General features: G+C 42.2%; 1 protein-coding gene across 3 annotated transcripts in view; it reads right to left on the bottom strand.

Annotated features, from left to right (window-relative positions):
• The window catches only part of PDIA5 (protein disulfide isomerase family A member 5), a 104,311-nt gene that overhangs the window by 10,155 nt on the left and 67,096 nt on the right, over positions 1–27,060 (bottom strand). For 2 of the 3 annotated variants that reach the window (XM_057430381.1, XM_057430382.1), the window contains exons 12-15: positions 23,350–23,420; positions 22,159–22,322; positions 19,530–19,660; positions 3,445–3,515 (exon numbers count right to left, since the gene is read on the bottom strand). In XM_057430381.1, coding sequence (XP_057286364.1) covers positions 3,445–3,515; positions 19,530–19,660; positions 22,159–22,322; positions 23,350–23,420 — 437 coding nt within the window. The remainder of the gene's footprint in view (positions 1–3,444; positions 3,516–19,529; positions 19,661–22,158; positions 22,323–23,349; positions 23,421–27,060) is intronic. The other variant, XR_008975056.1, reaches the window with a different exon arrangement.

Genomic DNA, 27,060 nt, shown 5'->3' with positions numbered 1-27,060 from the left:
GCTTGGTATGACGATTTTCAACCACAGTTCAACCCGTGTTTTGCAATACACATTGAGGACTCACCAGTTTCACTGCTGTCTTGCAGCTCCCCAACTCACCCCATCAGCTGCACCCTTTCCAACAATCTCTGCCACAGCTGTTTCTGTACAAACTCACTAGAACCCAGCTGCAGTGCTCTGATTTGGGTCAGTGCATTTGTACAGGAACAGTCTTCTGAGGAAATAGAGAAGATTGGTCAAACAGCAGCCCCTCTGGGGGCTGTTCCAGAGATTTGTTTCTGAGAGGCCTTGAGAAGTCAAGAGTTCTCCCTCAGCAAATCCAAGCTGGAGCATCACAAATTGGTTCTTTCAAGCTGAACTTTAGGATCAGCCAAAAGGCAGAATGCAGGGTTTTTTTTTTTTAAGATTTAGCTGGTTCCCTTTCAAGAGTCTCTGAAGCAGTCAGTGAACATACCTTCCTACCTTCCTGCTCTTCAATCTGTTCAGCGGAGTGACGATCCTCACATTTGAGTTTTCTGACGTACACTGGTCATTGCCAAAACTTAAGCTGTGGAGCACAGGCCAAAGGCATTCCGCTGGCAGCTGTGCAAAGACCATAGTGCTCCAAAGCAAGGATGTTCCAGATGGGTCTTTCTTCCCTTGTTCTTTTTTTCTTTTTATAACTGAAAGCAATATCCTAACTGCTTCACTGGACTAGCTTCTCCAATGATCTGGTCTTACTTATTTCTCCAGGCTCATGGAAAGACACAGGGGCTCTGGTTTCTGGGTTACACCCAGAGCCATGTTTTGCTACAGCCACACGACTGCCCTAGGCAAGCAAGCAGGCTTGGGATTTCTGCTAAAACAACCAGCAGTGATGCGGCCAACAAGAACTGACATTTGGGACCAATGTTCTGAGCGCTGCGTTTCTGAACTCCAGCTGTGCAGATGATGAAAACGTGCACAGCATTACACACAGCCCAAGGCGGGAGGGGGCTTCTGTGCCAAAACCACCCCCTTGGAGTGAACCTATAGAGTCAAAGACATGTATTTAACAGCTTCAAGCTCTGCTCATCTTCAAAATTCCGATGTAAAGACTCGAAGTCTCCTAAAGGATACCTTTCAAGATACCATTTATAACCAGTTCCAGGCTGGAATGCTTTTTGCTTGTTCTTTGGCTTCTGCAGAATTGAATGCTTAATTAAAGGACCACCTCTACTGAAAAGAAGATACAGTATAAACGCTACCATATTCTGTTAAAGTGAACAAACCTTCTTCCAGAGGAAACAACAAAAAAACAAAACCCACCCAAACCATCATGACTAAAAATAAAAATTAGTAACCTTTCCCTGGTTTTGGAAGAAGAAATATCTCTTTCCTCTTAAGTAGTAATTTTATTGAAGTTTGAAACTCTACAGAACTATGAATTAGTCTGAAGGGTCAGTCCAGTTTGAAACATGGGAATATGCCCCGTGCTGCCTGCAAGAACAGCCATGTGCTCTTCTGCAGTCTTAACAGGTTTATTTTCTTTTCCACAATGGCACAAACTGGCAGCAAGAAGCACCTTGGCAGGTTATAGCTGCACACAATTAAAATAGTGTTCCCCAGATAATCAATCCCTGGCACTTTCATAAGTCACTGGGGTGGAATAACACCGTTTTCCCTAACTGCACACACCTCTTTAAAACTGTACCAGCCTTAATATCCCCTGATGGCTCTCCTGTTCCAACTCATTACATTTTATATCTCCTTACTTCAGCCTTAAACTGAAGTCAAGAGATGCAACTGTCAATCACTGCTCTGCTCTTGGGAGTCCCTTCATAACCTGAACTGAAAGCTTCACAACGCTTCATAACCTGAACTAAAAGCTTCACAAGCCTTTGTTTACCACCACCACCATGTCCAATAAACTGTGCCATGATTCAGATTGCTTGTTAATACATCCTGGGGCTCTAATAAGCAAGTTGCACGCTGTTTGGTACATTTGCTTTGCCGACTCTGACTGAAATATTAATGAGTTTAGGAAAGAGAGGCTTCATTGGCAATGACCAGAAAAGTGGGAAAACAAGGATACTTTCTCAAAGATCTTGGAAACAAACAAGTAACTCAAAGGCATCTGAGCACACAAATTTATAGCAGTAAGAAAACCAAGAGCTGAATGCCTCTGAACCTTTTATATGCCAGAGGGCATAAGTGATGGACTTCCAATTTTATGCAGTCAATGATAAAAGAATTATTTCTTTACAATCTGATGCATCTTCTACGAGTTACAGAAAAGATAATAGGAAAAAGAAAAAAAACAAACAAACATGACACATTCTTCTGTTATGGTAGCAGGCAGATTAATAGGGGTGTAACTGTTACAGAATTATCTCTTCCTTTAGAACAGAATGTAGAATAGAACACTGTTTCAGTTGGAAGGAATCTACAACCATCATCTAGTCCAGCTGCCTGACTAATTCTGGGCTGACCAAAAGTTAAAGCATGTTGTTAATGGCATTGTCCAAATGCCTCTTAAGCACTGATGGCCTTGGGGCATCAACCACCTCTCCAGGAAGCCTGTTCCAGCGTTTGACCACCCTTTCAGTAAAGAAAGGCTTCCTGAACCTCCCCTGGTGCAGCTTTAAACCCTTCTCACTCATCCTGCCACTGGATACCAGGGTTGCAGAGAAGAGCTCAACACCTCCCTCTCCACTTCCCCTGCTGAGTAAGCTGTAGAGAGCAATTTCCCTATTAAATTGCCAAATTTTTTCCATGCCACATTCAAACACAAACCAATCGTGAAGCTGGAACAAATTCGGAGACTGGAATGAAATACAGTTCACTCCAAGACAATAAGAAGGTCTGTAGTTCATTATCTGGTTAAATCCAGTGGCTGAGGTGTTTGGATTTTTATTTTTAAACCCCAGATACGCATGCATTCAGTTAAAATAGTTCAGCTGATGCAAGGAAAGTAACTGGTGAGCTTCAGCCGTCATATGTATTTTCAAGACAGAAGCACAAGGGTCCTAGAAGGGCCCAACATCGTGGACTCAAGACAGCCAACTTACAGAAACATATCATATTTATGCTATGCAAGCAAAGATTAATTATATGATTATATGAGGTCTTCAGGACTGTCACACAACCTATGGTTTCTCCACACGCACCCCAACAGCTGGCAAAAGTTGAAGGGGAATGGAGACGATGTAAATTATCTTTTATTAACCTTTCAATAACAAAGAATGTGTTTCACTTCATAGAAAAGGATTCTTATACAAAGAATTACACAGAAAAGACAATAAATTAAAGAAAGGAGAATAGGTTAAAAGCGTAACCCAGCAATCCCTAAGCTGCACATACATTTCTATTAGTGTAACAGCAATGTTATCTGCAAACCTACCACCTTATCAATAAGCAAAGCCTATGAAGTACAAATGCTGGAAAACATTCTTAAGTATCTCAGAAATAATTAACAGCAAGTACCTTTCGATCTTCTTTAAAGACTTCAGCAGCAGTTGTAAAATGTGGAATGGCATTTTTACAGTGGGGACACCCTGTTTGACACAGGAAGAAAAAACAGCATAAACATTAGTTGTGAATAAGATACTGGGACAAACTCAAGACACAAGGTGAACTAGTGGAGAATTTGTATTACGAATAATTCTAGACAAAAGTTCTCCAGTTATGGGAAGAGTGGGACAAGGCATCTGTAGACCATGTGTCAGCCACATGAATTTAAGCACGTGTTTAAAATCCCTCTGACTTCAAGCAGTTTAAGTATATACTTACAGTTACACAACAAACCGTACATGGACCACAGCGCAGGGAGCTCTTCTCTATTGCCAGGCCCTTAAGAGCATTTTAAGATCGCTAACCAAAAAACGGACAAACTATTTCCCTGTTGCTGTACCTCCTCATGGGTATTACCACGTAGGTTATTACTGCTGTTGCCACAGGTACGAGCTACATTTGGACACAGGAATAAAGACAGCACAATTGTGAAGAGGAGGAGGCTGGAAGTTGGAAAGGAAGTTGCTGGGAGCATTTAGAAGTGATTGGGAATTGCCTGTGTTAGAGCCAAGCCATCAAGGGAGGGGAAGAGAAGCAAGTCCAACAAGCTATACATTTTCCACTGCAAAGAACAGAGGTCCAGTCCAAGGTTAGGCTGAATGCTGCTGGCCTTCCTGGAGACCTTCCTCCTGTTCACCACAAATGGGCAACCCCAGAAAAGCTTTAAAGACACAGCACACAAGAACCCTACAGTACACAAGAATCCCACAGTACACCAGAACCCCACAACTTTGTGTGTGAAGGGGAACAAAATGCTTTCTTGATTCAGAACTCAGATGTGAGTGCTCTTAGCAATGTCTACTGTCCATGATTAATCTAAACTACTCTCAAAATATCTATACTAAGTAAGGCTTTGAAAAGGAAAGTGCCTGCATATGCGTAACAAATTGCTTTTTCCAAACACAGCATAAGGAGGTTGCTCTGAAGTAGGAACTCGGTACACTGTTTTTTTGCTGACATCCAGGTTAAAAAGGAATGGACACACTTCAGTCAAGCCTGTATAACACTAGCAAAGGCAATAAAGCTCATTCTGTTATTTCTGGATAGGAACAAAACAGAACACAGATGAGTTGCTCCAATTACAGATCATGCTACTGTTGTTTACCAGTATTTTACAATGATGAACAAGTGGCTGTGTTACTTTTGAGTCAGTATTGAACAAATGCCCTTAAGAGGCTCACAGCCACACTCTCATAAACTGCTCTCACTCTTTCAGCTAACAAGGGAAACATATCTGTGCATAAACATTGCACACCCCTTTCATCTTCAATAAAATGCTATTTCATTGCTTACATGCAGTGCTTTGAATTTGAGAGCATTCTTTTCTTCAGAATAGGATTTTGAAAGCACTGCAATGACACATGTATATAAATACACTGAGAATCTGCGCAGTAACTAAGAATACCGGAAAGTCAAAGAGACATTTCCTGGGAAACCGAGGCACTTCTGCAAATCCATCTTACCGGCTTTAAACTCTACACCGTAAAATGGCAGTCTATCATGATGGCAGCTGTGCTTCAGTGGGAGACAGTGCAGGTCCTCTACAACTTGCATACCATTAACTTGGTTGATTTGTTCAGCATTTGCCTGGGAGAAAATGGTCAAGAAAGAAAAGGAGGAAGAGGAAGAAGAGATGGCTAGGATTCCAGGCTGCTGCCATATCCATCAGCCCATTTCAGTGACCCCTTTTCTCTCCTGCCACTTGCCTGTCCAATCTGCCTAATACTGAAAAGCCTTCGGGTTTCAAGCCTGCCTCTTGACTCAACTTGGATAATCTCCTACACCACAGGGTTACTGCCTTGGTTGATTTGTTAACACTGCTCTACGCAAATAAATCAGAACTGGTGACAACATCTAAAAAGAATTGCAAAGACACACACACACACAAAAAAAAAAAAAAAATCAGGCACCCCTAAAACAAGAACACTTGTTCTAATCTACATGCTGTAGTTTACTGGAAAGCACTTCCAACTGTGACACTAAAACATAAAGGCTCCTAAAAACTTAAACATTACAGGTTCCCCTTTCTGCTTATGATCTTGAGCTTGAATTTTAGATTTTTACAAAATGGTGACTCTTGAACCCTCAATAAAAGACATTTCAAGAGAAACTTGAGACTTCAGTCTTCTTATTCCTCCCTAATACCTTCATGATACACCAGCTGATGTATTTCCCACCTTATGGGTGCTGGATGTGCCAAGGATGGGGAATTCAGTAAACCCTCTCTCCAAGCCCCCACTAACATTGCAGCAGGTGAGATCTCTCCATGAACCACTCTTCAAGAAAATCAGAACATGATTTGACAAACAGCAGGCATATTCTTTCAGACACAGAGAAGCCCAATGGCTATTAAAAATGCAAACTGCCATTTGATAGGGGCCAGCAGATGACTGGTAAGAAACCAGCACAGAGAAGCATCAGCAGCTGCTCAACATCACTTCCACCCTAGCGAGTCACCACTGCACATTGCTGTATGTTGTTCAATAGGCGGCATCAAGAAGGGCTTTGAGCATGGTCCTCAGCAAAGACGCACATCTTGTAAGGCCAAAGGAAGCATCCAGATATCTAGACTGTTAATGCATTTTGGAAAAGGTAGGCAAAACCAAACATGCTTTTAGGTCGTGGTCAATACCACCACACAGAGGAGAGGAATACCATGTAGTTCAAAAACAATGGATAAAGTAACTTATGCTCAAACCTTTTTTTTCCTCTTCTCTGAGATCTTTTCATCTTCCTACTCTAAATCAAAATGACAAAAAGTTACCTTCATTTACTGATCTGAGGTTCATCCCTCCTCCCCTCACTTCTCCCATGGCCCAACCTCCTTTCTTTACTGCACCGTGCTTGCAAAACTAAAACACAACCCATATGGCTTTTGGCAGAGCTGACTCCAAGTCCAGTAGGCATTTTGTTAGCCTTGGACATCCATCTATGGAACAGATGTGGACGCTAAGCTTGAATTCCCAAGGAGTTTCAAGGAGTCACTGGGAAAGGGGGAAGAAGCACATCGTATGGAATAGCAGAACTTCATCTGTTACAACTTAGAAGGGTTGCCAAATGCAGCAAACACTTGGAAGTCACCCAACGCAGTCATTCTATTTAAAGCGCTCATGCCAAAAAAACTAAAAGCAGAGGTTGATGTCTTCATTTTGACAGACGGAAAACTTGTTCTCCCCATTCCCTCTTCTCACCCACTATCACACATTTATTTTAAGTGTTAACACTATCTTCCAGATTTGAAAGTGCAAGGAAAGGAAATGTACCGAGCACTGTACATGAGGATAGGAAGAGTGCAGGCTCCTTATAAACTGTTTTCCAGATAGGCTGCAACAGAGAGAGATTAAACTGGTGGCATGAAGGTGTGGTAAGGTGTCAAGAATCCAAGGGTCCTGCCTGTTCTCACTAGTATTTATAGGGCAGTATGTCACTAAGGACTAAAAAAGGCAGAGGATATATCCCATTTAATTTAGTTGAATAATTTGGGTGCTATAGTAGCACGCAAGCCTCCAACAGGGCCAAGAGGTGGACTTCCAATTGAGCAGCAATGGAAGTAGTACATCTGGGAGCAGAGCCGTCTAATGTAGGTGCAGGGCTTTGCTTTACCCATTTTCTTTCTTCGTTTTTTTACATCATAGTCAAATTTGATCTCAACAGGGTTAGCAGCAGATGTGAACTTAACAGTAATTTCCTGTGCCTGACTTGAGAAATCTGAAAGAACCTGCTCCTGGAACATCCAGCCTTTCCACAGCAACCCAGCACCGTTATTTAAGACCTCTAATCACCTCCTCAAATTTCAAGCTAACTTCAGTTTCTAATGCAGAAACACTCTTGCATCAACTAGCAGAAAATCAAGAGAGCTTGACATATAATGCACATGCAGTAGCATGTGTTAAGGCCATTCTCCATTCCCAATCAGCAAACGATACAGCTTTATTACAGCTCTGGCCAGACATTCTTGTCTCTCTACTCAAAATCTTGCACTCTAGAGGTGCTCCCATGCAGCTCGTGGTGGTATCTGCTCCGCCTGACCACTGAAACCTGCTGGAGGACGAGATCTGCCTGCCTAAACCACAGGTCCATGGAAACATATGAGAACACCTGCAGTAGAGGCATTCTAAGTTCTCTTTGCCTTTGCACTACAAATTTAAAATTCACTTGAACCCAGTATTTTCTACAGGGCTTTTTTTATTTTCTTTTTTACACCACTCATGCTGTGAAGCTGGTAAGGGCTGGGAAGGCACACTGCAGTACCAGCACATTCCTCACCCTGAAAACCAAGTAGGTTTTGACTGACCCACTACATGAAAAATATGGTTCCTGTGGGTAAAAATTCAAGAGGAAGGGCTGCTGAACAGCAGGTAAGAGAAAGCAAAAAAGCGGGCTTCACTTAGACCCGTTATCACTGACAGGGGAAGGGAATCAGATTAAATCTCTTCTAATTAGAAAAGCATTTAAAGGAAAGCTAGTGGGTCTTTTGGGAGATGAACTGATGGAAAATATGTAGCCCCACTTATTTTCTGTGGACTGAATTTACTGATAGCAAGAGCAATCACGCAATGCAGCATCTTCTCTGGGTGTCTTTGAGGAAAGAACCAATGACCAGCATTGGTTTGGGCACAGGAAGGTGCTGGAGAGGGCAGTACAGAAATTGGCTTTATCCTCATGGAAACACTGTTTTGACAACTGTAAAGAAATAAAGAACTGCAGGGCTGAGCTGGATGTGGTTTCCAAGATGATGCCACAAGCCATTTGTATACATGATGGAAATCGGAGACATCACATGGGGAAACAGAAAAACTTAAGTGCTCACATCTCCTCAACTAGTGAAAAAAAATGAAAACCAAACAGACTGAGGGAAAAAAAAAATAAACCCATTTGTCAGGTAAGGTAAGACAGACATGGAGCTGGTATTAAAAACCAAGTGCACATTGCCCCTAACATAAGGGTAATCAAGTATATGCTGCGGTAGCCATTCAATAAATCCACAGAAATAATATCCTGTATTCAGAATTGTAAACATTTCCCATAATTGCAGGGTCCCATGGGATGCCAAAGGGATGCAAAGAGGATTTCAAAGCAATGGAACAATCAAGTAAATAACCTACATATCTTTTTACAATCAGATGGAGAAATTTTGATTGGACAGGGTTTCTTTTTTTTAACCAAGTGAATTGTTTAGCAATGACAGTGAGTCAAACCAAAAACATACAGACTCTTAAAATTTCAGTGTACAAAAGTATTAGGACCAGATGGCAATTATAAAGGTGCCTCCAGAGTAGTGCATGAAAGAGATGCACCGTGTTTGGACAACAGTCACCTTATTACATTTAAAACAAAATTGTATGAAATTTTCAGAATTGCCTAAAGGAATCAACTTCTTTTTCCAACAAACACAGGTTTCTACTTGCTTACATATGAAAAAAGTCCTTTAAGTTACTTCTTTCTTTGTTTAATTTGAAACTACAAAGTCCAATGATAAAATATAACCTCTCTACAGCTGAACAGTACAAGGTTAATTCAGTTTTCTTAGAAGAGTTGAAGCTGTTATTAGCATAGCACATAGAAGAAAGGTGAAGCTGTTTTTAATGAATATAAATCAAAAGCGAACACTTGTACAAAATAGATAAAGGAAGCAAAATGGGCATCAAAGCAGTACCTACAGTCAGCAGATGTAATAACGATGTTTTAAGTATATAAGGGGCTTTAAATGTATTAGAAGCAAAAGAAAACCACACAATACTAGAAATACAGCCTTCAAAGAAAATGATAGAGTTGTCAAAAGGAACTTCACTGAATATATAAATGAAAAGATGAGGTAGGTATGGCTATAGGCTATAGGGATGCTGGGGAGGGACTCTTCGTTAGGGACTATAGTGATAGGACAAGGGGTAACAGGTTAAAACTTCAACAGGGGAAGTTTAGATTGGATATAAGGAAGAAGTTCTTTACTGTAAGGGTGGTGAGGCACTGGAATGGGTTGCCCAAGGAAGTTGTGAATGCTCCATCCCTGGTGGTGTTCAAGGCCATGCTGGACAGAGCCTTGGATAACATGGTTTAGTTCGAGGTGTCCCTGCCCGTGGCAAGGGGGTTGGAACTAGATGATCTTAAGGTCCTTTCCAACCCTAACTATTCTATGATTCTACAATTCTGTGGAGAGAGCCTCTATGCATAGCACTTCCAAATGCTGTCTGCAGTTCTTGTTCCACAAATCAAGTTCAAACTGCAGTGCGCTCAGAAGGCCTTTAAGAAAAGTAACAGGACTGGTAGGGGCGTTTCATGCAGGAAGCTCAGTGTGTCAGTAGCTTAAATCCAAAGATTAGGAAGTGACAGTGAGAAAAGTCTACCTTTTATTAAAACAAGCTATTTAAGCTGGGTGCCAAAGGCTAAGTAACCTCCGAAGCTACTTGCATGCTGAAGCCAGTCAAATCAGGCAGGAAATTCGAATTCCCCATCACCAGGAATTTTTAGTCTGAGAGGAAATGGTTTTCTAAAAAAGGTGCTTTTATGCAGTGGTTCTCCACCTGATCCGAGCAACCTGTCCTTGACTCACATTGCTGAGCTGAAACTGCTACAGAGGTGATATGGTTTGCTGTTATTGTATCACCATCTCCTGAGGAACCGGGAGCTGCAGCATGCCAGCACTGCCCCACAGGTCAAGCAAGGACGACAGCCCCTGCTGACCCTAACCAGAGCATTCCAACTAAAACGGCTCTAAGACATTTCAGATCAGGCATTTTGACTTCACAAATCACTACCTTATACTTTCTGCCCATCATTAATATGTAATGATGTATAACCCCACCAATGTTGTTTCTGTGTGTACTTTTAGCATCTTGTACGTAATAAAATCAGGTAAGTGAAGTAACAAAGCAGTGTACATGCTTAAACATGCATATTTTAATGTTGCAAACTGTTTCCACACCAAATACACTAACTTGAACTGTCACTATTTTCAGAGCAAAGTCCCAGCCAACCCTGTGAAGGAGATCTGAAAGCCCAGTGATTTGTGAGACTGTGGCATTTGTGCTGTCTGTGGTCTATGTCAGCATGAGGAAGAGCTCTGCTCCCCCTTCAGCCCCCAGCTTCCTTTAGTACCTCTCAACGGGTGATCTCAAATGCTTTAACTAATACCAGTTAATCACGCTTCAAATTTCCCCTAAGAGACACAGAAGTGATTATCCCCCTCTGTCATTACCCACAAGGTTAAACGGAGCCAGGAAGAGGTTAAGTGACTCTCAGGGCTCACAATCCTGCTTGACAAGGAGCAGGGCTGCAAGGTGCTGACTCCATTCACTCTACTGCAAAACCATCAGGGCCCTAGAGGGCTCAGCACATGGCAGGATGGAGCCTTCAGCGTGCAAAGTGCAGAGCAGGGAATGACTTTCCTGATTCCCCATCTCTGCTTGAAATCATCACCATCTAAATAACAGGGGTAGATACTGCCCTCCGTTATTGGTTTTTAAATGACTGCAATTCTAAGCATGTGAAAGCAGTACATTGCACAGCTATCAAAGCAAACCCAGGAGCTTGTAGATTGCAGAGTAAAGAAAAGCCTGTTTCCACTTCAAGAGTTCCAAGTGATTAACTAGAATTAAAACACGAATATTACTTGGTCAATCAAGGAAAGACAGGCCACAAACAGTAACTGCACAGATCAGAGCTGAAAATGGGTATACTGCTTAAACCATCAGAACTTGTGTAGCTACAGAAGTTATTGAATCCACAGGCAGATTTGAGAAAGGCATTCGGAGATGCTACTGAAAGGTTAATTTGCTTTTGTTCTATCAGTAGAGAATTGGAGGGCCTTTTAATTGAATATCTGGAACCAAAGCTCATTTTATGACATGACCTGACACACAGGGTAATCATAATTCCAAGACACAAGATATTAGTAATTGAAAGGAGGGGGATTTGTCTTTTGATTTGAAAAAGGTCATGAGGTTTTCAGTTAAGCATCAGGTCAGCCAGGGCTTGCCTCGCAAGCTGTAACTACTGTCAATTTCACAGCCTGCTGGTGGCATTTGCTGCAGTTTTTCCCAAGCTGTCTGAACTCTTTCTTGTGCAGTACTTGGGGGATAGGCAGAGGAGATGAGGGATACAAAAAAACAAACCTTTGGAAACCACAGGCTTAGACGCAAACAACTGCTATAGCAGCCACAAAGTCATCTGAATAAGAGGGGCTGGATCACCCCGACAAATTTTAGTTTAATGCCACTGCTCCATGACAGCCACCTCCGAGCACTTCTGTCACAGCTACGTGCAGTCCTCTGAAGTGCCTCAACTTCCAAGCTGAGAGCAGTTTTAACTGCTCTCCCAGTGCTAATTAATATTCTCGGCGCTAATACTGGGGCTAAGAGCAGTTCTGCCAGCCCGATTGCAGAGACCACTCTAGAAATTCATCCTTTGTCATACGCAGCCTGTTAAGGGGCTCTGTGGCATCAGCACTATTTACAGCAACAGGAATGCACCTTGCTAATACAAGCCTGTAGGAACAGCATCACTAATGCAGGAGAGAAACCAGTTAGCAGAAGGGCTAACATACCAAGATTCTGCAGTGCCAGCCCACGCAGGATTTAAAGCCTCATTATCAGAGGGTCCAGACCTCGCTTCTGCCTCAGTCAACAACTAGAAAATCCTTCCTGCAAGGGTTTCTGCCTTGAAATGCATTCTTTCTGTTCAGCGTGGTTTTAATAATTTTTTGATAGCTTAAGCTTTATTTACAAACATACACATTTTGTTCAGGCTCTATGATACAGCCTCCTAATGAAAACTTAACAAGATGCACTTGCAAGCAACAGGAAAGCCTCTTGGTGGAAGCCAGTACAAGGCCATCACAGGACACTGAATTCACCTGAGCTGTTGCTTTCTCTGAGCAGCTGGACCCATTAAATCAACTGAAGAGTGTTTCAGCCCACTTTGTGCATCCTTCATATAGAGCAATGCAACCCAGGTGTGTTCAGCACTGACAGCCAGACTGGTCATCGCAGACCCAGCAGCTGTGGCCTGAGGCCTCACAGTCAGCCAAAATCACTGTGTTTTGTTACAGCAGTCTGGCTTAGCCAGAACACAGCATTATCTGACCAAAACTTCCTGCGCAAAGGCTGAGACATGGTGCAACCAGCTTTGTCCCAGCCTCCCGCAAAAATGGGAGACATGAAAAGGAAACATGAAAAGGAAACATTACCCCTTTCTTAAGAACAGCTTTTTGATGACAGCTTGGGTCCCACAAGTAAGCTAGCAGGGCTGGAGGAGCACACTGGCCCCTCTGGCTCTTAGCATTAATTGCCAAAATGCCATCTGCACCCACTGTGCACACAGTGAAACCCACTCTGACAAGGACACTCAGCTAAGTGCTTCTTTGTCATTGTATATTCCTCAATGCATAACTTGGAGAGAAAAAACTGAGCATTTTTTTATTGTGAAAAGACAGAAGGAGTATACCAGAATACAGAATGATTAATACTTTGAGCAAAGCCTGTGGATAAAATTAATGCAGGTTTAATTTAGCTCCCAGCATTTTATGCACTGCTGATGCAACACACAAGGATGGTGTCGTGGTTTAAACCCAGTCAGGCACTTCCCCCCCTTCTTGCCCTCCCCCTGCTCCCGGAGGGACGGAGAGGAGAGTCAAAAAGAATGAAACTCCCACAGGTTGAGATAAGAACAGTTTAGTAACTAAGGTATAACACAAATCACTACTGCTGCCACCAATGATAACAATGATAAAGGAAATAACAAGGGAAGAGAATACAACACCTCACCACCAGCTGGCAGATAACTCACACCCCAGCCCGACCAAGCACCGACCGATACCTCCTCCAACCCTGCAGCCTCCCAGCCCTTCCGGCTAACTCCCAGTTACATCCTGGGCATGACGTGCTGTGGTATGGAATACCTCTTTGGTCAGTTTGGGTCAGGTGTCCTGTCTCTGCTTCCTCCTGGCTTCCCCTCCTCCCTGGCAGAGCATGAGGCTCACAAAGTCCTTGGCCAAACCAAAACATTGCTATCAGCTCTGTTCCCAGGCCGAAAGTCAAAACACTGCACTGCACCAGCTACCAAGGAGGAGAAACATGACTGCTACTGCTGAACCCAGGACAGATGGGCAGGACTGATTTAGTCAGAACTGCTGAAGAAAACCCCATCTGATTTCTTTCTTACTACCCACTGATGGCCAGGAGAGGACCCACCAGACAGTGATGATGTCAAGATTCCTGACGGACTTGGAAGCCAAAGAACTTTTTGTTTTCCACAAAAACAATACCCAGGTACCATGTCCCACTAACAACTTAGAACAACACACAGCCTTTTAACAGCTCAAACACCATCTCAAAAATCTTCTGTGATTTTATCAGGTGCAACACAGATCAAGTACACTCATTCGCTTCTTGCAGACCTGAAAGAAAAAACTCACCAAAAAAACCCGAAGAGCCAAGGAGGCTGATGTCTCCTAATTGCACATCCTCTTTCTGCAGTACAGCCACTTACTCAATACAAAAATACCTCATTAAAATAATCCTCAGGACGGTTTGTTTTTGGGTAACCCCTGTGGGTCAGGCTTCACCAGAAAATAACCTTTTCCAGCTGACAAAAATAATTTCCAGAGACATGAAAGTTCCACTGCTGAACAGAGAACCGGAAATCAGCTCCCAGCAAAGTATTTATTAAAAATACCCATTCTGCAAACCTTGTTCAGTTCCACAAATTGAGGCCATTTGGCAAGTTAATAACATTGTCAAATGCCACCCTTATGAACCATTAAAAAGGAACATTTTGCCCCTATTATTTCTCATTGCTGTTGAAAGTCTATTTTTAACAGCGCTTATTATCTTGTGTTTTTACAAAAGTAGGAACTGACGGCTGAGCCCTTCCACCACAAGTGAGTGATCTAAAAAGTAAGTGCCCCCTCCCCGCCATTTGGACCTGCTAATGACTGTTCCATTATATATAACTCCTGTTCCTGACACAGTTGATTCATTTGTAGTCTCTTCATAGGGGGTATTATTAAGCCTTTCCTATTTAAAGAAATTCAGAAGTTGATGGGAAAGGTAAAAAACCCCAAACTAAAGCCAACAAAACAAAAAGAAATGCCAAAACAAAACCACTGTGTATTTCAAACTCCAGTATTACTGTTCCTAGAAACACAGCTGTGGCTGTGGTTGGAAGACACTTCTGGAGATCATCTAGTTCAACTTTGCTGCTCAAAACTGGGCCAATTAGAACAGCTTGCTCAGCACTGTGTGCAGTTGGGTTTTGAATATATCCAAAGATGGAGACTCCATGCCCCCTCTGGTCAACCTGTTCCAGTGTTCAACCACCCCCACAGTCAAAACAGAATAAAACACTTCCTCTTTATGTTTAAGCAAAATTTCCTGCATTTCAATTTGTGCCCACTGCCTCTTGTCTTGTCCTGGGTGCTGCAGAGAACAGTCTGGCTCCGTAATCTTTACTCCCACATTAGGCACTTACACATACTTGTAAGATCCTCCTGAGCCTCCTCTAGGCTGAATAGTCCCAGCCCTCTCAGTCTCTCCTCATTTATCAGATGCTCCAGACCTTTAACCATCATCATGGCCTTTCACTGGACTCACTTGAGTATGTCAATGTGCTTTCTGTACTGGGGAGCCCATGACTGGACACAGCAATCCAGCTGTGTCTCATCACTGCCGAGTAGAGGGATCAGCTCCCTTGACCGGCTGGTGATGCTCTGTCTAATGCAATTAAGGATGCCCATCTATGGAACTTGCGTCCCCTGTTCTGAATTGTTTCTGTAAGAGCAGAAAAGACCTAGCATAAGTTTGAGGGAGCATCACCCAAGAATAGCTAAAGCTTAACAGTCTCAACACCAAACTGACACCAGAAAGACGTATTAAATCCTACGGATGAACAAGTCAGAAGAGGGAACCATGTGAGTTTTAGTTAAAGAATGTGACAGTCACTAATTTCAAGACTAACAGTCTTTGCATTGGCTCAACAAGAAATTTCACGTAGGATTCCAAGGGCTTCTCCAGGCAGAAGTTTGGGTTAAAACCACAGTACACTCCTGAAGAACTATTTGCATCTCCCTATTTCATTGAAAAATGCTCACCCAGCTCCAACCATGTTTTTTTCCCCTTATTTCAGTTCGAGTAATGCAGCAAAACCATCTCCAACAGAGAAGACACGTTATTTACTGGAACTCTGTTACCCTTTGTGATTCAGAGAACTATTCACAACCAATTGCTTCTATTTTCCAGTTTTCAGTGCTATAGTAGTAGGAGGTTAAGATTTAATGCACTTGCAAAGTCAAATCTCAATTATCTGTGATAACAGAGTGGAGAGAGCACATAAAAGTAAAAATGCAGATAAAACACATTCAGATAAGCTATATACGAACAGTGACGACATAAGAGAAAGAAGGAAGAAAAGTCAGTGTGTGCTGATCCCAAACATGGCACTGATGCAAACTAGGCATTTAATGCTGCAAGTCTTGAAACAAGCTCTGGCTGCAGATGTCAGATGTGCAGCTAGTGTACTTCTGGCCAAAGCTGGTTAAGCACTGCTGTCTAACTGGGCTATGCTGGATCCATTCTTGTCCATTTGGCTTACTTCCCGATTTGGTTCACAGCCCCCCAAACACTGATCACCCACATACCAGGTTATGTGTGTACACCAAACACACTCAGACTAGTTGTATCCTCTCCCCATTTCTGGATGAAGCCAAGCAGTTAGGAAAGGAGACCTGAAGCAGTATTCAAAGGACTGGCCTATGGAAATAATACAGACACTGGTCCCATAAACCCTCCCAAAACACCTCTCCAGTGCTGCAATAAGACTACTGCTTTCAAATGCTCCTCAAACCCCTTCTTGGGAGGCCCCAGGATACAACACACACCTGTGGCATCATTCTACACTTCAGCACACTCTGTCATTGTACTCCTCCTACTGTAGGCATTTTGAACTGAGAGGTAAGGAAGTGGGATGACAATTACATCTTCAGACCATAAGAGTCCCACAGGGTCCAGAGAAGAGCTGTGCAGGTGCTGTGCAGGATGCCAGCATCCTGCTCCAAATGCTAGCCCTAAGAAGCACTGGCAAGCGCCAGCCTGCACTACAAGCCTGTGCAGCATTGTGGCCACAGAGTGTACAGACTTGCCCAATGGACATCTGGATGAAGATCGGGCCCAACGCAGTTATTGGCCCAAGCAGCATTAGCTGTTCTGCAGCTGGCACTTTTGCCCAAGTCAGTACTGGGGACCTGCCCCTACTGCTGCCTCCTGCCCCAAATCAATCATTACAGTGCACAGAGATGCCATCGGGAAGCAATGGGAATTTGAAATCAAGAGTATCACTGTGGTTGTCAAGTCCACAGGAATGGAATTTTCTTCCCAGTAATTTCAAGAGTTGATTTTGACCTTAAAATATTCCACAGGCACCAGGAATAACCTTTATGCTTCACCCACATTCAAAGTGATGGAGTAATGAGTTCCCCATCTTTTCCATGTGGATATAGCAGTCTTCTCTTCCAGACCTAAATCACCATGAAGCACTGTTCAGTACCATCAAAGCACTGCTCAGCTCAGTCCAGAGTTATCAGCATAGCAGCAGATTGATGGTTCTCCTATACATATTAAGTGATTTGGACTAGAAACTGCCACCGAAAAGCCAGATCTCATTTTAATTTGTATGTGAGATATATATCCGTGGCCTTTGCCTAAAGGTTTGTCACTCTAGTTGAAAGCTTTACAAAGGTCAGAATATTCAACTTGCTGCTTTAAATTCTAATGACAGATGAGAGATACATTTCTTAGCATAAATATTTATACATAAACATACTTTACATACGCATGTATACACACACGCCCAATCTTAAAATATCTCAGCATATGTGTAAGTGTAACAAATATTGCCATAAGAGTCACAAGTGAATGGAACAACATCCTGTGATTCTGTACTGACCTAAGATGTGAAACTGAATAGAAGAAGAAAATTATTTGAGATAATAGGGCCTGGCAATTTTAGCAGTGTTCCTTCTGCACTAAGATAAGCAAGTTAAGACTAATTGGCAATATAAGCTCCAAAAGGTTTCAAGATTGACAAAATGGTAAATGAGATAATCTATCAAATTTAGCAGGAGGCACATTATCACTGCAGAAGAGCTGAAAAATAGAATGATTTTTACCATTCTATTGCATTAATGATCATTTCACAGAAACCAGAGATTTAAAATATTCATCTGCTACTTTCCCCTACACCCAACAAAGGGCAGGCTCATTGCACTCGCTTTGTGTGCCTGCTTTCTGCTCTGCGAACAGACACTTCCACACTTCGAGAGAACAAATCTGACAAATCAGAAACTGTGCATGACCCACATATTGACAACACAACAGCAATGCTGACTGTCTTAGGAGTCACAGGATAGCCAAAAGAGATTCCACCTCTGTGTCCTGTAAATAGGCAGTCATATGCAGCACTGTGCAAGAAGAACACGTCTGAAGGGCAGTCTCAAAGCACCCAACAGTCTTACATCATGCAAGCCTTACTTTTACAGCCCTTTTGTACAAACAGGGCCAGGCTGATGTTTATTCACCCTTCCTGGAGTAAGGGCAGAAGTCAACCCGCAAACAATGGCATCACAATTAGCCCATCCTGCTTTCAACCCTGAGAACTACGTCCTCACTGCACATAGTGTCTTTGCTTTAAACATGGCCTTTAAAAAAAGCAAGAATTTAAGTGTCTTAAAAAGATGCAGCTAAAAACTGAGAGGGAAATAAATCTCTCTTCCACAGAAGGTCACTCATCAAGTAAAGAGAACTCAAGAAGTGCTAAACTCCTAAGTCTTATAATTTTGTATTCAATCATTTGATTCTGAAGTTACAGCTTGCTCTTAATCAGTTAAGGTCCATGAATCAAAAATTCCTGTCACATGGGCAATTTTTAGTCAATATGTGGTGGCAACTGGAGTTGAGAAGGGATTAAGTCCCCTTCCCTTTCCTTTTACAACCTTCCAGAAATCTCCCTTCTGAATTGCACCCCCTCTTTTCTCCCACATCCAGCAGGTCTTCATGGGAGCCCAAAAGCCTTCATGTTTAATTCTCTAACAGAAAAACAAAATAAGGAGCTCCCTGATTAAACATAACATTAAGGACCTGAGCTTTTTCTCCCTTTCTGGAAAATACCTTCAGTTTAATAGGAAAAGGTTACTAACTGCTTATCTGAAGATTATCCATTAACCGCAGGGCTGGCCATGTGATAGGGAAGAATTTTTCCTGCATATGAGGGGGCTGAGTCATGTTGCTATTAGAACAAGTTAATACCACCTAATATTAAGTGCCAGGATTATCTTCTCCCTTTGGTGGACTCCTCAAATGTTAAGAACCTGTACCAAGACTGCCTATCTCTGGGATAACACGGGAAAACGGGAAAAAATCCCTGCCATTCACTTAATTTATGAAAAGGCCCCATTCAAAACTCCAGAAATATTCTCAGGAGCTTCAAAAGAAAGTGTGCGTGTGATGCATGCAAAACAATCTGGGAGGAGGAAGGTGTGCCCATATTTCCAGTGGAGATTTAAATGTAGATTTATTACAGACAAAACTTGTTCTATCAAAATCTGTTCTCAGCCTCCAGGGACTGATTCCTCCTTCACCACTATATCGATTTTACTGCTGAAGTGCAGCACTAACGACTCAGGTTCTCCATGTCCATTGTGCTACTATAAAGGATCGCATTTTGTTATATAGACCATAAAATGCAGCAGAGGAAAAAAGTCTGGTTTGGTTTTGTGCCTCTGCCTGCTTTTGTGTCTGCATTAACGCAATAACTCTTTAAATAAACGCTGTATACTGTTTTATTGCCATTTATAAAGATACAAATGATGGTGCCAATGATGGTCCCATGCAGTTGTATTCAGAATCAGCTCTTAACCTTTAAAAGTCTGCGGACCGCAAGGGAATTAAGTCAGGATTCCATAAACTGGAGGGTTAGAAAACCGTTCCACATAGAGAGGTATATTTACTTACAAGGTGCATAGAACATGACAAGGGTGTGCTTCTTCTTCTTCAAGGACTCCCTGAAGTCTTCGCCAGCAAGGTGCATAACGCTAGTCTGTTTTTCTTCCCATGCAGGCTCAGGTGGAGGTGGTGCTTCAGGACTAGAAAAGGAAATGAGATTGGTTTGAAAACGTTTTTGGAATCAGGCAAAGGGGCATCATGTCCTGTTCATAACTACTATGAGGGAACTGAGGTCAAGCAATGCTTTAGGGTGCCTGTGCAGTAGAAAAATGTGCTTAATATTTCCAATACCAGATAACAACAAAAAAGATGCAAGTTAATTTCTGGAACTCAATAAAAATATAATTTAAGTGATTGTACTCAGGCATATGAACATGAATGCAGAATAAAGATTTCCTAAATTGCATCCAACATCTTGGTGAAAAAAACATTGCTCTTGTATCACTCAATTCATAGTCATGAATTGAGAACAGCAAGCAGATGGAATGAAAAGGCAACTGATACAGAACAGCATCTTCATTCTTTTTGTTCTCTTTACCTCTATCATGTAAACTTCTATAAAGAATTTCATGACCTCTTCTTGAATTCAGATATTAAAGCCAGGATGCAATAATCAGAAGACCGGGGGGGACTGAACTGGAATATTTTACCTTGATAATGAGAATGTCAGGTTTCAATTATGACTGCACGTACTGACTAGATCAGAGCAATCCCACACATCTAGAGCACCTCTAACAAAACTTCTGCTATTCACTAGCTCCCAGACTTCTCTCAGACTCATTAAATTCATTCCTGCTGTATCTTAAATAGTGACTACTTATATAAAATCATCAGAATGGTGCCACTGTATGAAGACCTTCATATGTCACGTTAGTAATAAATTAGCTTTTCAGGCTTTCCTGTCACTTTGAATGACACTATTTTAAGATGTATCAGGTACATAAAAACCAGGTGGAGAAAAACTTGATTTTTAAAGTCCTACTCAAGGTCACCTCATGGATATCCATCGTATTTCCATCAATACTGATTTACCTGTTGTTTGCAAAAGAATTAGGACAGCTGGTCTGAATTTTCACATGAACATAGTCAGTGTGAGCTACCATCGATTACAGTTACAGTCAGAGGTGTGACTTCATCTCACACAGACCCTCCCATGCTGATCTGAAACAAGCTACCCAGGGACTGGGTAACAACCAGTGCAGCAGTACATACTACAGTCACCACAGAGGGAATGAACTGCAATCCACATGGCTGTGACTAGACCACTCTTCGGGATAGGTTTACACAAGCTGTACTTTTACTTCCAGCCTGTACCCCAGATGCATCCCTACTTCCACCAACTTCAGCGCAGCTATGATAATTTTATCCCTGGTCAGCAAAGATTTTCAAGTACTCTATTGTGTCTCTAGTTGGGAGAACATCCAGCAGTCAAGAGCAGAAGACAAGTTGTCTGGATTTCCCAGGCTGCTGACTACCTGAAGCTGCAGACAAAAGTGTTCCAGAGGGAAAGCAGGATCCAGAAAGGATTAACACCCCTTCCCTCTTCCTCACTGCTTATTCACCTGCCAATATGTACAGGCAGCATCAACCCGACTGTAACTCAATACAAATTACGTAGCACTCCAAATACTCCAGCAAACTGATGAAACTAGGACAGCGACTAATACTAATCCAGTATTGACACAGCAGACTGGAGCTTGAGTAGATATATATATAGATATATATAGATAGATATATATATAGGGAAGCCAAGGGAGTACTGTGTCTAAATGTGAAATACGGATAAAACTTCCCAACATGCTACAAAGATGTTGCCAGATCATATCTATTACCTGGTTTGAAGCACTCTGAAATGTAGTTTTTAAAAGAAAAGAAAAAAAAAACAGAATACACAACCAAAAAGCCACCATTAAACCCTCTTCCCCCTCCCATATAAGAGGGAAAGAACTAAGAACACATTCCTCACACCAACTGCACTTAACACTTAAATGATTTAAAACTTCACAAAAAACACTGGATTTGTTTTTTCCCATTTGATAATGCAGAAAATACATTAGGCTTCCAGTGCCTAAAGGAAATGCCTATTTTATTCCAGAATACTTAGAGAGAATTGTACCAGCAATTTACTTCTTTGAAATTAAATTCTTTTCATCATGTATCAAACTTAATTCTATTTTTTTCAGCATGCCACCCAAGAAAAGTTGGTTAGTGCAGACAAAGTTGCTGGTTTTGTTGGTCTCACTGGCTTTCCTTCAGCCCCATGTAGAAAAATACAACTGCAGAAATTCAGTTATTAACAGTGAAATCTGCTGTTTAGTATAAAGAGGGAACAATAAATGTTCTATTTATTTTTGAGAGACATTGTTATTCCTTCTCTGGTGAGAGGCTTAGGGTATATCTGAAAAAATATTTATTTTGGGAAAGAAGTACTGTGACAACTATGAAAAACCCTGCAGCAAATAAAGGATTTGGTGTATTAGAGACCATAATTAAAATACATGTTTGTATGGCTTTGAATACTGGAATTCAGCTCAGTTTTGTTAGCAAGGCAAGGTTTAAGGTTTACTTCCTCACCAAAGCAGTCTTCAGGAGCCAGGAACCAGGAACCTGAACACTCTCTCAGATCCACAAAACTTACTTTTGCAGCCAGTCGATGATCTTCTTCTTTGTTCTGAGGTGTGGCAGAGTGTATTTCTCCTCTCCATCTTTAAAATACTTCAAAGTAGGAAATCCTGAGATATGATATCTTTCTGCCAGCGCCTTGTTGACGGTAGCATCGACTGCTGCAAGGACACCTGGGCTCTAGAACAGAGACCACTAACTGTAAATCCCAGCAACATACACACACTCCCCTAGCAGGACATGGTGGACTTTGGGGTGATGACTCATGATCTAGGTAAGTAACTCACTTTCTCGGTTCTCAGCACAGAGACACAGAAAGACACAGAGGACTGATGCATGACCAGGCAGGGACATCTTATGGGCTAAATGTAACCAGAGTGTTATGTGTTCTCCTCCCGTTTCTGACAAGACTCCCTTTACATAATTCACTTTAAAGTGCTCATGAGCTGTTCCCATAATGGCATTTTCTCCCACAAATCCTAATTTCTCACAGAAGAAATGAGTATTGTTAAAGACAAGTTTACTTCAAGGTAAATTCATCTTTCATTAACTGGCAGGCATCTTTACATGGACCACCTTTAGAGTCACAGGAGAGCAGGCGCTTGTGTGATTCATCTAACCTTTGTTTTTCCTCCTTCTCCAACAGCTATGTCTCCACTGAAGATGCCTAAAGTATGGGAGAGACTAATACTACTTCTCCTCTTGCATGGCATACACAGTGACAGACTGAATCAATAACATTAATATTACTGGATCTCTTGTCTCTGGCCATGCCGATGGAGCACTTAAGATGAAGCTAATGGAGTGATGCAACCATAAAACAGTATTTGAAAGAAGGATCAACCCCTTTTGGTTTTTTTCCAAATTTAATTCATAAATAAAAGCCTGTATTTTTTCACATTCAGTATCTTTAAGTAAAGGGGAAAAAAAAAAAGTCCATTTTGGATTTGATCATATTATATATAAGGCCTACAGCAGAATACATAAACATTCTTCGATTTTGTTTTCGTTCAAGACAGAATGTTCTTTCTCAGAGTTTGGCAGGGCTCATGCATTAGCGATGAGACTGTACTTTGGAAGCACATTTTGAAGGGTCCTGTGGGAGGATGAGAACAGCTGAATTTGTTGTAGGGAGAAAAGTCACTTTTATTACTCCAGTTATTTATTACTGATTATTTGAAGGATATAATAAAGGAAATTAGCTTACATCACTGGCTACATGGAGAAACTCTGCAGCCTTCTCATATTCTGGCTTCATTTTCTTACAGTGCCCACACCCTGCCAAAAAAGAAAAAAAGGTCCAATTAAGTTGTACACGCTATGGCTATTCCCTGACCCATTGAGCCATTATCAAAATCCAAGACCATGTGGTACAGGTTTACTAGAATTTAGTGTGGATTTTACTTAATTTATTTGTAAAGCTTTAGTATGATTTAGGATCTTTCCAAAGGAGTCGCTATGGTTTAAAAAAGATTTTAATCTATTAAAAATTAATAATAAACCCCATGAATTTGCACCCACACACCTTTCCTCCCAGAAAGCACTATGAACACTCATCAAGTGCATTACTTCTATGCATGTTCTCGGGCGAGGTACAACCTCACCCATTTTAGTTTCCAAATCTTTATCTGCTTTAAAAAGAAACACAGGCCCTCACGTGACCTCCCGAGTTTAAACAGAGGCTTATGCTAGCACAGCTTAATCGAGTAATATAATTTGAATTAAACTGCACTGATAATAAGCCCTGCTTTACAGTGGTGCAGCATGTCCCTCTAGCAAGGATTTGCACTGATTTAATCACATCAGTGTAATTACACCACCACATAGGCTCTCAACACAAGCAGGGCCTGTAAAACCAAGGTAATGGTGCTTTCTTGCTTGTGTGAAGTTCTCCAGAGATCTGCCATTACTTCAGGGCTAAGTGTTGACATTACAATAAAGTAACATGCATGCATGAGCGAGAAAAGCAGATTTGAAATAAATTATTTGGCTGCAAAATAAACTGCTTTCAGCTGGTGCAATTGCTTCCAGGCAAGCTGAACTTCCAGAACCAGGTGAGGTTCCTGCTGCAATGTGAAGTTACATTTCAGCACCTCCAGTGTGACGCTGGGCCTCCTGGACAGCCCCTTCCTCCCCCCCCACTATTGCCCCCTAAGGACCTGAAGGGTCAGCGCAAAGGGATGGAGCGGCTGAGACTGGCACGTGGCCAGGGTGAGGGATGGTTCCTGTGAGCAGACCAGAGATGTGCAGAGGTGTTATAAGGTGCATGGCATGACCCAGACATGCTGCACTCCCCTGCCCCAGTGAAATGTAATCCAGTGCAATCCCCTGCTGTCCTTTTTCCTCTTGTTTGCAGCAGCAGCCAGCTTTTCTTTCTTCAGCTGCTATTGTTGGAAGGGGCACTTGAAAGCCCAGGCTTTGCTGAGCTTTCGAAAGTCATACCCGAAAATACAGCTAGAAGTCTGTTTCACTGCAGCTTCAGCAAAAGCCATTTCTGAGGCGTTTGGGTAACAGGGCTGGGGCTATTTTTGCAACACTGTCCAAAAGAAAATAAACCAAGGACTGTGATTCTTAGTGCTGCTTTGATTCCTCTAATGGGATGACTGCTGAAGCCAGCAGATGCAAACCTAAGCCTGAACTGAACCAGACAACCATGGTTTATACAGCACAAGTCAAAGAGTATTTGCAGCCAAGAAGCTGTAAGACATCCAGGTGTAACTTCACCACAGCAAACAGGGACTTCAGCAGAGCTCCAAGCACAACAGCACACCACGAAACACTTTCAGGGCATGTTTATCTACAGGGTGGGTATGTTTGAATAAAGGCTGCAAATCCCACCTGAGAATTACAGCAAATACCCAAATGGTTGATTGCAGACCAAACTCCAGTTCCAACACCAGCTAAGGTTCACAGCACTTAGTCATAGAATCATAGAATCGTTAGGGTTGGAAAGGACCTTAAGATCATCTAGTTTCAACACCCCTGCCATGGGCAGGGACACCTTACGCTAAATCCTATCACCCAAGGCCTCGTCCAACCTGGCCTTGAACACTGCCAGGGATGGAGCATTCACAACCTCCCTGGGCAACCTATTCCAGTGCCTCACCACCCTAACAGGAAAGAATTTCCTTCTTATAGCCAATCTAAACTTCCCCTGTTGAAGTTTTAACCCATTACCCCTTGTCCTATCACTACAGTCCCTAGCAAGAGTCCCTCCCCAGCATCCTTATAGCCCCCTTCAGATACTGGAAGGCTGCTATGAGGTCTCCACGCAGCCTTCTCTTCTCCAGGCTGAACAGCCCCAACTTTCTCAGCCTGTCTTCATACAGGAGGTGCTCCAGTCCCCTGATCATCCTCGTGGCCCTCCTCTGGACTTGTTCCAACAGTTCCATGTCCTTTTTATGTTGAGGATAGCAACCACAGTATTAAAAAGCCTCGTGTCCTCCTTCTGAGCAAAACCCCAATGCTTTAACATGGTAGGCACAGCAGAACAAGAGGATCTCGGCTAGAAAAGGAAGCTTTGCTTTGGTTTTACATGGTGGTGAGAGCACATGCCACCAAGCTGAGAACCGGATCCAACAGCTTCAGAGGTGAATTCAGGAAGAAACTGGAAAAGGCTGAGAAAGAGCTACTTTCTCAACACTGTTTGTCTTGGTTAAGAGCACAAAAGAGGCTGGCAAAATGATTTATTTGCCACCTACAGAAAACTTACAGGCATATGGCTTTGTGGAAGGGGCTGACAGTTCCCTTTGACATCTGCTTGAGTTGATTTATTTCTTCTTTAGGAGCAGGGAACTTTATTCACATTCATTTCATGCTATTCCTCAGTTCTAAACAAAGGGTATTTCGAGTCCCCAGTTCAGATACCTGGATACCTGGGAAACCTCTGAATTAGCTAGCTCAAATTTGTACAAAAAGTTATTTTCTGAAGGGGTGGCTTCACCCTGTGGGCTTTACACAGCCAGAGCAAGCTTCATACTGCAGTCTAGATAGAGTATCCACACAATCTACACTGTATTCCACAATCATTAATACTAGATCTGACCAGCCAACAGCATCAAACAAGCTGAGTTTTCACAAAACTATGCAGAGGGGAAAAGAAAAAAGCCCAACATAAATCAAACAAGTTAGGCATACTTTGTGTAGGAAATAAAAAATAATCCAAAGCCTCTGAAATTCATGTAAGTAATATTCTGGAGAAAGACATCCAGACTGCGAAATGTGACTCTTCTGGGTTCTTTTATGAACACCACACAGACACAGCACTACCAACTGCCCCACAAAGCCAACTCACTCATGCTTAAAATAAAGAGGAACTAGGATCAGCTCTTTAAAGGCACTTAAATGCAAAGTGAAGCCCTCAAATCTTTATTATGCAATGCTTGTTCTACCCCTGACAGAGGACAGCACAATATGCCAGCCTGGAAAAAAAGCCACCACATTAAACTGAATCTGAAAAAGGGACAACAAATCTTAAGAGCTTCTCCCACTCTAAATGAAGCTTCTTCTCTGCCCATCTTTATAATAATTCTGCTATTGCATGCTACAGCCTGCTTCTACCTACCACTGCAGAAAAGGAGAGATATGAATTAGAAGTCAGACGTACACACTGCAAACCAATTCATCTCTCCTATGATTATTTATCCTACCTTTCAATAATCCTGTGAGGATTGCCATTAGACTCTCAAGACCAATGAAAAAGTCATTTAAATGAATTCCAAGGTCACTGCCTCTCCTTTGACTGTTACATTAGCTCATGCAGCAGCAGCTGTATCTCTCTGTGCTGAGCTCCTCTAGTTTTAGACATTTTCTGTTCATAAAATGAATGGGAAAATACCAATAACCTTACAGGCCCTTAGCCCAGATGATCAAATGTACTGCATATGGTCTTCTGGGAGAGTGGAAGGGAGCCTGCAGG

The sequence above is a fragment of the Pezoporus wallicus genome, unplaced genomic scaffold, assembly GCF_028554395.1.
Source record: "Pezoporus wallicus isolate ANWC-B61680 ecotype Strahan unplaced genomic scaffold, APGP_CSIRO_Pwel_v1 contig_5261, whole genome shotgun sequence".
In the NCBI taxonomy this organism is placed as follows: Eukaryota; Metazoa; Chordata; class Aves; order Psittaciformes; family Psittacidae; genus Pezoporus; species Pezoporus wallicus.
The sequence above is the reverse complement of the archived record's forward strand: the minus strand, read 5'-3'. Positions and strand labels throughout refer to the sequence as shown.